Source organism: Stenella coeruleoalba (genome assembly GCF_951394435.1).
Source record: "Stenella coeruleoalba genome assembly, chromosome: 2".
NCBI classification, from domain to species: domain Eukaryota; kingdom Metazoa; phylum Chordata; class Mammalia; order Artiodactyla; family Delphinidae; genus Stenella; species Stenella coeruleoalba.
This window is the reverse complement of record NC_137147.1, coordinates 29,488,592-29,503,256: the sequence shown is the minus strand read 5'-3', so window position 1 is coordinate 29,503,256 and position 14,665 is coordinate 29,488,592. Positions and strand designations below refer to the sequence as shown.

The window sequence follows — 14,665 nt, the reverse complement described above, 5'->3', positions numbered from 1 at the left end:
CTCGTCAATACAATTTCACCTGGCTCCAAGCCGTAGCCCACCATGGTCTTTCTCATGATAGTGTGGTCTTCTCTAGTCCAAAAGGAGAGGATCCTGTTCTTTTTTTTCTTCAGTACGCGGGCCTCTCACTGTTGTGGCCTCTCCCATTGCGGAGCACAGGCTCCGGACGTGCAGGCTCAGTAGCCATGGCTCACGGGCCCAGCCGCTCTGCAGCATGTGGGATCCTCCCAGACCGGGACACGAACCCGTGTCCCCTGCATCGGCAGGTGGACTCTCAACACTGCGCCACCAGGGAAGCCCGAGGATCCTGTTCTTGTTCCATCTTAGTCCTGGCTAAAGATGACCCCCCTCGTGCCACCACTCACAACCGTGACACTTGTCCTCCAACTTCTCCAGATCAGTACTTTCCATATCTTGATTTATACTCTTTTATTTTTTCCCCGATGTGACTCTGGCTGAATCCTTCTCTGGTCCCAGAGGCAGCCCCGCCTATACTTCTAACAGCAGCATGTTAATATGTTAGGTTAAACTATAGGAAATTGCCATTTTTAGGTTGAATGTGGAAACTTCATATGGTTCAACCTATATATAAACCCAATTCAGGAAAGAGGAGGAATTTCGTCACATACATATTGAATTGCATGTTGGATCCAATCCTGTCAAGAATTTCTTTCTCCTTACTTGCTGAACTGGGAGCAAGCGGTTGTTCTTACAGACCATGCTTTATGCTATTATATATAACCCCCTGGCCTCCCTCTCCCCAGCACTTGGCCCATAGCAGATCCTGCTACTAAGTTTACTGGCTGAGGCAGAGGCTTTTCCTAATACCTCTTATTGGCATCCATGTGCCCACATTTTGGCTGTTTATAAAGGTACTGTTTACTATTACTTTGTGAGATACAATAACACTTCTTTGCTCTCCTCTCTTTCAGATTGAAGACATCATTACAAAGATGCAAGATGACAAGACAGGTGGTGTGCCTATCAGAACAGTCAAGAGCTTTCTCTCCAAGATCCCCAGTGTTGTCACAGGTAAATGTTCTCCTTACAAGATGTTGATGGCAACAAGGAAGTGTTGCTGAAGTGTTGTGTAGCTTTGACTGTGACCTGGGAGGTGTCTAATAGTTTGTGAATAGCAAAGATGATATGTTCACCGTGCTTCTTATATAAAGTCAAGCTCTGATCCTGGTTTCTAGGAAGAAGCTACTGTTTGCCAGTCATTAAGAATGGTCTAACCATGACCAGCCTATGGTTGAGGCTTCTGGAAAGAAACAAACTCCTTAATAAACTGGCTAGCCCATCAGCCATTTGGCCTATGGGGTGTACACAAGCGCAGAAATATTAAAGAAATTATTTTAGTTTTAAACAAGCTTTAAAAAAAAGTCTTATGGGGCTTCACTGGTGGCGCAGTGGTTGAGAGTCCACCTGCTGATGCAGGGGACACGGGTTCGTGCCCCGGTCTGGGAAGATCCCACATGCCACGGAGCGGCTGGGCCCGTCAACCATGGCCACTGAGCCTGCGCGTCTGGAGCCTGTGCTCCGCAACGCAAGAGGCCACAACAGTGAGAGGCCCGTGTACCGCAAAAAAAAAAAAAAAAAAAGTCTTATATTCAAATTCTACAAAATGCTTTATAGTGTTTTAACTCATTGTACTTGAACTCTTGAAAGAAGTGGTTTTAAAATGTTTTTCTGCATTACTTCGGGGTTTTTGTGTGTTTTCTGTGCTCAAATATCTCTTTAAAAATTGTTAATTGTGAAATCTATCAAACACATCCGTATAGTTTCAAGAAGAATAGAACAGGTCACATGTACCACCATGCTGCTTCATAAAGAACACATCCTCGGTACCTTAGAGCCTCTAGGGAACGTAGTGGATGGCATCTACCTCCTTTTCCACCAGAGGAACCACTATCTACTTTTATATTAAGCAAATTGTTGCTTTTCCTCACAATCTTTCCACATAGGTGTGTATCCTTTACTATCCAAACCAATAACCAAATAAATTAAGATAAAATTTTAGATGATTCCCTAACTATCAAAATCTAGCTATTTGCTTTCCCATTTGGGGGAAACAAAAGGACTAAGTTTCTACTGCACACCAATAGAATGGCTAAAATAAAAATGCTGACAATACCAAGTGTCAGTGAGGTTATGGAGCAACTGGAACTGTCATATGCTGTTGGTGGGAAGGTAAAATGATGCAGCTACTCTGGAAGTTTCTTACAAAGTTAAACATATCCTTACCATGTGACCCAGCAATCCCACTCCTAGGTACTTATCCAAGAGAAATGAAAACTTACCTTCAGACAAAAACTTGTCAATATTCGTAGAAACTTTATTCATCATCTCTAAAGACTGGAAACAGCCCAGATGTCCTTCAGTGGGTGAATGAATAAACAGACTGTGGTACATCCATATCCAGCAATAAAAAGGAGAGAACTATTGATGTATGTACCAACTTGGATTAATCTCGAAGTCATTTGTCTGAATGAAAAAAATCCATCTCAGAGGGTTAGATACTATATGTATCCATTTGTAGGACATTCTAAAAAATAACTAAACCAAAAAAAAATAACTATAGTGATAGAGAATGGATCAATAGTTGCCAGGGATTGGAAGTTGGGGGAGTTTTGGAGTGACGTAACAGTTCTGTATTCTGATTGGGTTAGTGTTGGTGACATGAATCTATACATAGGTCAAGATTCATAGAACAGCACACCAAAAAAACCCCAAAAGAGTCAATATACTATATGTTACTTTAAAAAATAAATGTACTCAGTTGAGATACCCATAAGTATCCCAACTTATTATTCAGACTGTCACTGTCTGAACTCAAGTACCAAGTAGATTTGGGTAATGAAAGATGCTTGCATTCTTAGTATTCTCTCATTCTGAAATTTATATAAATGGAATTATACCCTAATATTGGCTAGTATATATTATATTTTTTCACTCATTTCTGGATTTTGCTTGATAAAATGTTGTTCAGGATTTTGTATCTATTTTCGTGGGCAAGATTGGTCTGTTGGTTTTCTTATTTACCCTGCTTGCTGGTTTGGGTACCAAATTTATGCTAGTTTCAGTACCAAATTTATGCCAGTTTCATAAGATGAACAATGACATATATCTCTTTCATTGACATTGTGGTGTTCTCTGAAAAATAATTTTACCTTTAGTCTAGCTTTCAGGTGTTTATTTCAATTATCCTATTTTTATTTATTAAAGTTCCATCTGGTTCTTCTTTCAGTATACCTGGTCATTCACTCAACAAATATTTACTGGGTATTTACCATTTTCTAAGCATTGTTGGGCACTGGGGATTCAGAAGTAAATGAAACAGGTCAGAATTTCTGCTCTCATGGAATTTAGATTCTAGTAGAGGAGATAACAAAATAAATAAGGAAAATTTGCAGAATTTCCACAGTGATAAAGACCAATGAAGAAAATAAGTATGAAAAGGGGATAGGAGTGTTAAAATTTTGGAACTAGTAGCCAAGCAAGAACTTCCTGAGAAGGTAACATTTGAGTAAAGATGGACGGAGATGAGGGGTTGCATTATGTGGATATTGAGGGAACAAACATTCCCGAAAGCCAGTGCTAAAACTCCAAGGCAGGCATGTTCCTGGTGTTTTGAGGAACTAAGAAGAGGGAACTAGAATAGAGTGAAGAAAAGAAAGGATAATAGAGATGAAGTCAGAGTGATGGTGAGCTAGATCGTGTAGCGTCTTGGTCATTATAAGGCCCCTGGAGGACTTTGAGCATGGGGTGAAATGATCTGACTTATATTTCAACAGGATCACTCTGTTGCTTTCTACATACTCTGGGGAGTTGGGAGGTTAAGCACCAGATAGGAGGCTATTGTAAAAATGGTGACTCAGACTAGGCTGTCAGCATTGGAGATATGTGAAGTGGTCAGATTCCAATTCAAGCTTAAAGGCAGAATAGTATTTGCGGATAGATCTGATGTAGAATATGAGAGAAAGAAAGGAATTGATGATGACTCTACACTTTCGGGCTTGAGTGACTAGAAGAACAGAGTTGCCATTAAGTTCAATGACAAAGACTGTGAATGGGGCAGGGGGGTTGTTTGTTGGTTTAGCTGAAGTGTAAGAAATCAAAAAATTTATTTTCATTTTTATTTTTTAATTGAAGTACAGTTGATTTACAATGTTGTGTTAGCTTCAGGTGTACAGCAACGTGATTCAGTTATACATATATATGTATATTATTTTATTATTATTACAAAATATTGAGTTATTAAAAAATATTGAGTTCCCTGTGCTATACAGTAGGTGCTTGTTGGTTATCTATTTTATATATAGTAGTGTATATATGTTAATCTTAAACTCCTAATTTATCTCTCCCCGCCCTTTCCCCTTTAGTAACCATAAGTTTGTTTTCTATGTCTGTGGGTCTATTTCTGTTTTGTAAATAAGTTCATTTGTATCATTTTTTTTTAGATTCCACATGTAAGCAATATTATATGGTATTTGTCTTTCTCTGTCTGGCTTACTTCACTTTGTATGATAATCACTGGGTCCATCCATGATGCTGCAAATAATTATTTCATTCTTCTTTATGACTGAGTAATATTCCATTGTGTATGTATGTGTGTGTGTGTGTGTATATATATATATATATATATATATATATATACCATATCTTCTTTATCCATTCATCTGTCAGTGGACACTTAGGTTGCTTCCATGTCTTGACAATTGTAAATAGTGCTGCAATGAATATTGGGGTGCATGTATCTTTTTGAGTTATAGTTTTATCTAGATATATGCCCAGGAGTAGGATTGCAGGATTATATGGTAACTCTATTTTTAGTTTTTTAAGGAACCTCCATACTGTTCTCCATAGTGGCTGCACCAATTTACATTCCCACCAGCAGTATAGGAGGGTTCCTTTTACTCCACACCCTATCTAGCATTTATTATTTGTAGACTTTTTGATGATGGCCATTCTGCCCAGTGTGAGTTGATACCTCATTGTAGTTTTGATTTTCATTTTTCTAATTAGTGATGTTGAGCATCTTTTCTTGTGCCTCGTGGCCATATGTATGTCTTCTTTGGAGAAATGCCTATTCCAATTTTCTGCACATTTTTTGATTTGGTTGTTTGTTTTTTTAATATTGAGAGGTATGAGCTGTTTGTGTATTTTAGAAATTAATCCCTTGTCAGTTGCATCATTTGCAAATATTTTCTCCATTCAGTAGGTTATCTTTTCATGTTTATGGTTTCCTTTGCTATGCAAAAGCTTTTAAGTTTAATTAGGTATCATTTGTTTATTTTTGTTTTTATTTCCATTATTCTAGGAGATGGATCCAAAAAGCTATTGCTGCAATTTACGTCAGAGAGTGTTCTGCCTATGTTTTCTTCTAGGAGTTTTACAATATCTGGTCTTACATTTAGGTCTTTAATCCATTTTGAGTTTATTTTTGTATATGGTGTTAGAGAACGTCCTAATTTCACTCTTTTACATGTAGCTGTTCAGTTTTCCCAGCACCACTTATGAAGAGACTGTCTTTTCTCCATTGTATATCCTTGCCTGCTTTGTTGTAGACTAATTGACCATTAAGTGCATGGGTTTATTTCTGGGCTTTCTAACCTGCTCCATCTATATGTCTGTTTTTGTAAAAACTTAATTTTTAGACATGTCAAATTTTAGGGACCTATTATACATTCAACTGGAAATAACAAGTAGGCACTTGGGTTTGTGGATCTAGATTTTTCAGGGAGAGTTTGAGCTGGGACATAAGTCATTGGCATATGGATGGTATTTAAAGCATGGAATTAATGAGCTCACCAAAGGAGTGAGTGTAGGTAGAAAACATAGTCCAAGGCCTAAAACTTGGGATACGCTAGTATATAGAGGACATGGAGAAAAGAAGAAATCAGCAAAACAAATTGAGAAAGAGTAGCTGGAGACAAGGAATATCAGGAGGATATATGGTTTCTTGGAAGCCACATTTTCTAGAAAGTATTTCAAGGAAGAGTCGAGTTGATCTACTATATCAAATGTAACTGATAGTCAGGTAAGATAAGGACTGAGAATCGACCGCTGAATTTAGCAACATCGACTTCACTGCTGACCTTGATAAGTTCGTGTTCCGTGAAGCATTGAGAGCAAAAAGCCTTACTGGAGTGGGTTCAAGTCAGAATGGGAGGAGAGTGAGTTGAGGTAGTGAATATTATTAGCCTTCGTAGGAGTTTTCCTTAAAAGAAAGAAGTGCAGTAGTATCTAAATGGGTAAATGAGATTAGAATATGTAGGTTTTCTAATTAATATGAAAGTCACAGTATGTTTGTATGATGATGAGACTGATTCAGTAAAGAGGAAAAAATGGTGCAGGAGAAAGAGGGAAAATTCAAGGACTGATTTCGACAAGGAGGTAAGGGATTGAATCTGATGCACAGGTACATGGGTAGGTTTAGCTAGAAACATGTACAGTGTATTCATAGGAAGAGGAGGGAAGCATAGTAAATGCACAGAGGTACAAATAAGCATAAAGGGGTGGTGGGAGCTTGTAGAAGTTTTCTTCTAATTGTTTAAATTTTCTTAGTAATATGGGCAGCAAAGACAGTAGAGATGTTAAAGGACTGGGAAGAGATTAGAAGCTATGAATTAGTCATTTAGGAGAGTAAAGAGATTGGACTAGGGAAACAGAGTTTTGACTTCTAGGTAGCTTAAAGACCCTCTTGGTTATTATTAATATTTATGAATTTAAAGAGAGGCAAATCTTTCTCCAGCCGCATTTAGCTCCCTTGATTTCAGGCATGTATCAGGTAGAAAATTAGACTTCATTAAAAGTCCTTAAAAGGCTAAAGCAAGTATGAGAGTGTTATAAATCAAAAGAGAGGCAAGAGAATAACTAAAATGATTGACCATTAAGTTTTTTATTAAACATTAACTCACTGTATTTTTTTAAATTAATTAATTAATTAATTAATTTTGGGCTGCATTGGGTCTTCGTTGCTGCATGCGGGCTTTCTCTAGTTGCGGCGAGTGGGGGCTACTCTTCGTTGTGGTGCGTGAGCTTCTCATTGAGGTGGCTTCTCTTGTTGCTAAGCATGGGCTCTAGGTGTGCACGCTTCAGTAGCTGTGGCTCACAGGCTCAGTAGCTGTGGCGCACGGGCTTAGTTGCTCCGAGGTATGTGGGATCTTCCCGAACCCGGGCTCGAACCCATGTCCCCTGCATTGGCAGGCAGATTCTTAACCACTGTACCACCAGGGAAGTCCTGACCATTAAATTTTTTTTTAACATCTTTATTGGGGTATAATTGCTTTACAATGGTGTGTTAGTTTCTGCTTTATAACAAAGTGAATCAGTTATACATATGTTCCCATATCTCTTCCCTCTTGCGTCTCCCTCCCTCCTGACCATTAAATTTTAACTGACTAAGGAGGGAAGCGAGAACATGAGATGGTAAAGAACAGTGAAGAGTAATGATTACAATAAATTTGTAGGTTCCAATGACAAAGGAATTTCGGAACTGGAGGTGAGAGAAAGAGGGCTGGAAATATATGAGGTGGTGATTAGATAGTGGATGTTTGAAATTGAGATTGTAGAGGAGTTGCAATATATTGGTGGTGTCAAGATGGAAGGTATGACTATGGGAATAAGTGAGATAGAATGGAGGTCAAGGAACTCTAAGAGGTCATGATTTTGGAAGATTGAGCTCTCTGGATATTGAAATCACTACTGGGGAGTGTTAGAGAGGGTGCTTGTGAGTCCTTACGGAATAGAGGCTGGGACCCAGGTATCACTACGTGACTTTCACAGCAAGGGGTACAGGTGGTTTAACCCGATGTCATGGGAGTCGAAGCTGAGTGTTCTTTAGAGAAGAGAGAGGGATTGGAGACAGTCTGAATGAAGCCATGAGAAACAAAGAGGTTGCTTACCTGCCTTCAAACCCCGAGGGGTATAAGGCATGGGGCAGGGAGGATAGGCACCACCTAAGAGGGCTACAGGGAAGCAGTCCTATTTGGTAAGAACAAGAAGTTAAAGGGAGGACTTCCCTGGTGGCGCAGTGGTTGAGAGCCCGCCTGCCGATGCAGGGGACACAGGTTCGTGCCCCGGTCCGGGAAGATCCCACATGCCGCGGAGCGGCTGGGCCCGTGGTCCATGGCCGCTGAGCCTGCGCGTCCGGAGCCTGTGCTCCGCAACGGGAGAGGCCACAACAGTGAGAGGCCCGCGTACCGCAAAAAAAAAAAAAAAAAAGAAGATAAAGGGAATATTAACTGAAAACGTTGAGGATATTAAAAAAAAATCTTACTTATGATTGACCATGTGTTCCAGAGAGCAGGTAAAAGCATTTCAGGAAATGGTGAGTATATGACCTGGGTGATAAACCCACATGGTTTCTCTGTACCACGCGCTAGGGTGGGCACAGGAGACATGATGCTGAGTAGAAACCTGATCTCTGCTTTTCAAAAGCTATTAATGTAGTGAGAGAAACAGATACAGGTAGACCAATAGTTATATGAGCTATGCACTATACTGGAAGAATAAACAAAGCCCAGAGGAGAGAATCATGAGTTTTTCTTGAGTATATCTAGAATATTTCTCTGAGGATGTGTATCAGTTATCTATTGCTATATAACCAACTACCACAAACCATAATGATTGTTTTCATTTTTCACGATCATGACTCCATGAATTAGCAATTGGGGCAGTTGTTCTGCTGGTCTCACCCATATGGCCCTAGCCATCCGATGGTTCATCTGAGGCTAGAGGGTCTATGATGGCCTCACTCACTTGCTTGGCTGTGGTGCCTACTCTTCGCTGAGGCTTCAGTTCTCCTCCACATCTCCTCGTATCCCCCAGTAGGCTAGACTGGACTGCTTCACAGCCTGTTGGTTTCAGAGTTCCAAGAGACAGAGGATGAAAACAGAAAGGCTTCTTAAGGCCCAGCCTCCAGAACTCATACAATGTCAAGTCCACCACAATCTATTCTTCAAGGAAAGTCACAAGACCAGCCTAGATTGAAGAGGATGGAGAAACCAACTCCATCTCCTGGTGTAGGAGTAGCAGTGTCACATTGACAATAGGGAGACATGATTCATTGGAGGCCAATATTCTAATGATCTACCACAGGAAATAATTTTAGAACTAGGCCTTACTCATGAGGAGGAAATGGAGGAAGGTCATTCCAAGTGGAGAAAATAGAATTTCCAGAGGCTCAAATACAGGAAACCTATGCCAGGTTTCAGCAGGGACGAGCTTGTTTATGTGGCTGGAGTTTAAGATACGGTAATATATGTGTTTGAGGAGAGGAACACACTGGCAGAGCAGCCACAGGAATTAAAAGGTTATGAAGTTTAGGCTTCCCAGAACTACTGCTGCCAGTGTCTGTCCCTGAAGTGAGCCACAGCCACCCCCCACCTCCACAGAGGATCCTACAATACTAGCAGATCTTCAAAAACATGCTTATTTCTCATGTGAAAAGCAGTATGCCACTTTAAGAATCCCTGGAGCCCTGTGGAGAGGCCAGTGGCGAGGAGCTGAGGTGGCACTCCTTTCCATGCGGTAGCTGTGCTTTCAGGGGACTACGGCTTCCGTGAGAGACCCTGATCCCCAACCACCGCCGGATGTGGACCCACAAGTGTTTTTGGCAACAAGGAATGAAATCCAAAGCTGACGGCTAACAGCCTATGGGACAACAAGACACAAGCGAGGCACCTGCTGTATACCCTTCAAGTTCTGTCCCTCTCATCCTTACAGCTGTGGATTCCACACAAAAAGTGATTAACAGAGTTTCACCCATTGTTGGAGCCCGTCGGGTTGTCCAACACCCCGCCTCTCCACCAGTGTGTGACGCATTCCTTCCACAACTACCTACGTGAAAGCATCCCTCTGTGATGAGGACAGGGTGGTGGTCCACACAGAGTCCAGCAGCAAGAGGGAAGACCGTGTGGCTGACAGGGTCTTGGTGCTCCGGCTGGGTGTCAGGCCTGAGCCTCTGATGTGGGAGCTGAGTTCAGGACATTGGACCAACAGAGACCTCCCAGCCCCACGTAATATCATTTGGTGAGGGCTCTCCCAGAGATCTACGTTTCAACGCTAAGACCCAGCTCCACTCAATCACCAGCAAGCTCCAGTGCTGGACACCCCATGCCAAACAACTAGCAAGACAGGAACACAACCCCACCCATTAGCAGAGAGGCTGCCTAAAATCATACTAAGTTCACAGACACCTCAAAACACACCACCAGAGGTGGTCCTGCCCGCCAGAAAGACAAGATCCAGCCTCATCCACCAGAACACAGGCACCAGTCCCCTCCACCAGGAAGCCTACACAACCCACTGAGCCAACCTTACCCACTGGGGGCAGACACCAAAAACAACAGGAACTACAAACCTGCAGCCTGCGAAAAGGAGATCCCAAACACAGTAAGTTAAGCTAAATGAGAAGACAGAGAAATACACAGCAGATGAAGTAGCAAGGTAACTGAACCAGGAAAAATACAAATAGACCAATCACAAGCACTGAAATTCAGACTGTGATTAAAAATCTTCCAATAAACAAAAGCCCAGGACCAGATGGCTCCACAGGTGAATTCTATCAAACATTTAGAGAAGAGCTAACACCTATCCTTCTCAAATTCTTCCAAAATATAGCAGAGGCAGGAACACTCCCAAACTCATTCTACGAGGCCACCATCACCCTGATACCAAAAGCAGACAAATATGTCACAAAAAAAGAAAACTACAGGCTAATATCACTGATGAACATAGATGCAAAAATCCTCAACAAAATACTAGCAAACACAATCCAACAGCACATTAAAAGGATCATATACCATGATCAAGTGGGGTTTATCCCAGGAATGCAAGGATATTTCAATATACACAAATCAATGTGATGCACCATATTAACAAATTGAAGGAGAAAAACCATATGATCATCTCAATAGATGCAGAGAAGGCTTTTGATAAAATTCAACACCCATTTATGATAAAAACCCTCCAGAAAGTAGGCATAGAGGGAACTCACCTCAACATAATAAAGGCCATATATGACAAACCCACAGCCAACAGCATTCTCAGTGGTGAAAAACTGAGACCATTTCCACTAAGATCAGGAACAAGACAAGGTTGCCCACTCTCACCACTGTTATTCAACATAGTTTTGGAAGTTTTAGCCACAGCAATCAGAGAAAAAAAAGCAATTAAAGGAATCCAAATTGGAAAATAAGAAGTAAAACAGTCACTGTTTGCAGATGACATGATACTATACATAGAGAATCCTAAAGATGCTACCAGAAAACTACTAGAGCTAATCCATGAATTTGGTAAAGTAGCAGGATACAAAATTAATGCACAGAAATCTCTTGCATGCCTATACACTAATGATGAAAAATCTGAAAGCGAAATTAAAGAAACACTCCCATTTACCATTGCAACAAAAAGCATAAAATACCTAGGAATCAATGTACCTAAGGAGACAAAAGACCCATGTGCAGAAAACTATAAGACACTGATGAAAATAATTAAAGATGATACAAACAGATGGAGAGACATGCCATGTTCTTGGATTGGAAGAATTAACATTGTGAAAATGACTCTACTACCCAAAGCAGTGTACAGATTCAGTGCAATCCCTATCAAACTACCAATGGCATTTTTCACAGAAATAGAACAAAAAATTTCACAATTTGTATGGAATCACAAAAGACCCCGAATAGCCAAAGCAATCTTGAGAAAGAAAAATGGAGCTGAAGGAATCAGGCTCCCGGACTTCAGACTATACTACAAAGCTACAGTAATCAAGACAGTATGGTACTGGCACAAAAACAGAAATACAGATCACTGGAACAGGATAGAAAACACAGAGATAAACCCACGCACATACAGTTACCTTATCTTTGATAAAGGAGGCAAGAATATACAATGGAGAAAAGACAGCCTCTTCAATAAGTGGTGCTAGGAAACCTGGACTGCTACATGTAAAAGAATGACATTAGAACACTCCATAACACCATACACAAAAATAAACTCAAAATGGATTAAAGACCAAAATGTAAGAATAGAAACTATGAAACTCTTAGAGGAAAACATAGGCAGAACACTCTATGACATAAATCACAGCAAGATCCTTTTTGACCCATGTCCTAGAGAAATGGAAATAAAAACAAAAATAAACAAGTGGGACCTAATGAAACTTAAAATCTTTTGCACAGCAAAGGAAACCGTAAACAAAACGAAAAAACAACCCTCAGAATGGGAGAAAATATTTGCAAACAAAGCAACTGACAAAGATTTAATCTCCAAAATATACAAGCAGCTCATGCAGCTCAATATCAAAAAAACAAACAACCCAATCCAAAAATGGGCAGAAGACCTAAATAGACATTTCTCCAAAGAAGATATACAGATTGCCAACAAACACATGAAAGGATGCTCAACATCACTAATCATTAGAGAAATGCAAATCAAAACTACAATGAGGTATCACCTCACACCAGTCAGAATGGCCATCATCAAAAAATCTACAAGTAATAAATCCTGGAGAGGGTGTGGGGGAAAGGGAACCCTCTTGCACTGTTGGTGGGAATGTAAATTGATACAGCCACTATGGAGAACATTATGGAGGTTCCTTAAAAAACTAAAAATAGAACTACCATATGACCCAGCAATCCCACTACTGGGCATATACCCTGAGAAAACCATTATTCAAAAAGAGACATGTAACACAGTGTTCATTGCAGCACTATTTACAATAGCCAGGATATGGAAGTAACGTAAGTATCCATTGACAGATGAATGGATAAAGAAGACGTGGCACATATATACAATGGAATATTACTCAGCCATAAAAAGAAATAAAATTGAGTTATTTGTCGTGAGTTGGATGGACCTAGAGTCTCTCATACAGAGTGAAGTAAGTCAGAAAGAGAAAAACAAATGCTGTATGCTAACACGTATATATGGAATCTTAAAAAAAAAGAAAGTTCTGACGAACCTCGGGACAGGACAGGAATAAAGACGTAGACGTAGAGAATGGAGGTGAGGACACGGGGAGGGAGAAGGGTAATCTGGGACAAAGAGAGTGGCATGGACATGTATACACTACCAAATGTAAAATAGATAGCTAGTGGGAGGTAGCCGCATCACACAGGGAGATCAGCTCAGTGCTTTGTGACCACCTAGAGGGGTGGGATAGGGAAGGTGGGAGGGAGGTGCAAGAGGGAGGGGATATGGGGATATATGTAAATGTATAGCTGATTCACTTTATTATACAGCAGAAACTAACGTAACATTGCAAAGCAATTATACTCCAATAAAGATATTTTTTTATAAAAAGGATATGAGTTTTCACCATAATTAGATTAAAAATGAACTTTGACTTGTGGATTGTATCCCAAAGGTAATGGGTTGCCATTAGAGGTTTTTAAATAGGAGGAGAAATCATATCTATGTGTTAGAAGTGGATGAAAGATTGAGCAGGAAGAGATAGGGAATCTGAGACTACTTAGGGAGGCTTTAGATGAGGGAGTCTAAGTAGAAAATAAGGAGTAACCACCACAGCATCAGCTGAAACCACAGCTTTAGAGCCACGCCAAATTTAATCTTCACAGAAATCCTTTAAGAGAAGAACTGGTATCTTTTCCATCTTATAATCGGGGAAACTGCAAATTCAAGAGCAGTCATTACTTTTCCTTGGTCACACACCTTGTCAGTGGCAGGACCTGTGCCTCCAGGGCCCACTGTGAAAGAATAGTAAGATACCAGACATCTGAGGAAAAAGTAGAATATAAGATTGATAGGACTTGGTGACTAATGTGAGGCATAAGGTAACTCATTCAAAATTGGATCCAAGTTAACATGATGGATTGAATACATACATCTTTTCTCTTCTGAAATGCCACAAAATCATAATAAAGGATTTTTTAAAAGATGTAATCCCGAAGTTGGAGGCCGTTATTATAATCATCGAACATGGAAAGTAAACATCATCCTTGGACTAAATGTCCTTGAAAACATAGTCCAATATAAAGGGCAAGCAATGCCTCACTCTCAAGATGTACCACTGTGTGAGAGATCCATGGAGAATTGTTTCCAAACACAAGAGACAATAACCACAGAATTCAGGGATCTGAAAAGCATATGGATGAATGGTAACTAACAACAGCCCTGAGACATGCTTAACCATCACCAGTCATTGGGGAAAGCTAAGAACCCACTCTGTTTAAATGATGGAGTTCTCAAAAGACTCGGATGCTAGTAGCATCAGCAGACCATTCTATTGAGTTAGAATGCATTTTGCCAACATACTCACCTTCTGATTAACCACCACCGCTTAACCAGACACTAACTCAGTGTCTACTGTCCAGCAATATCCGGTCCCATACAACCAGCACAGCACAGGCTGGGGGCTGAGGTAGCTCGTCAAGCCCATGACAGAAGAGAAATCTCATGCTCAACCTGTTCAGAGTATCAAACATGTCATTCAGCCAGCACCTGCCGTGGCACAGGAAAAAAAAACCATTAGAACACAGGAAAGTCATTCGCAACTCCAGCCAATACCCAAGAACTTCAGTCTACACCAATGAAGAATTCCATTGTAATGCTTTTGGATGAGTCACAGTTGCAGCCAATCCCATGAGCATTATGTTCAGACCCAGAGCCAGAGTGCTAGCACCAGCACAGCAGCCCT

General features: G+C 40.5%; 1 protein-coding gene across 8 annotated transcripts in view; it reads left to right on the top strand.

Moving 5' to 3' along the window:
• RGS6 (regulator of G protein signaling 6) overlaps nt 1-14,665 on the top strand; it is a 589,735-nt gene that overhangs the window by 389,015 nt on the left and 186,055 nt on the right. For all 8 annotated transcript variants that reach the window (XM_079914441.1, XM_079914443.1, XM_079914442.1 and 5 more), the window contains exon 3: nt 933-1,032. In XM_079914441.1, the coding sequence (XP_079770567.1) occupies nt 933-1,032 (100 nt within the window). The remainder of the gene's footprint in view (nt 1-932; nt 1,033-14,665) is intronic.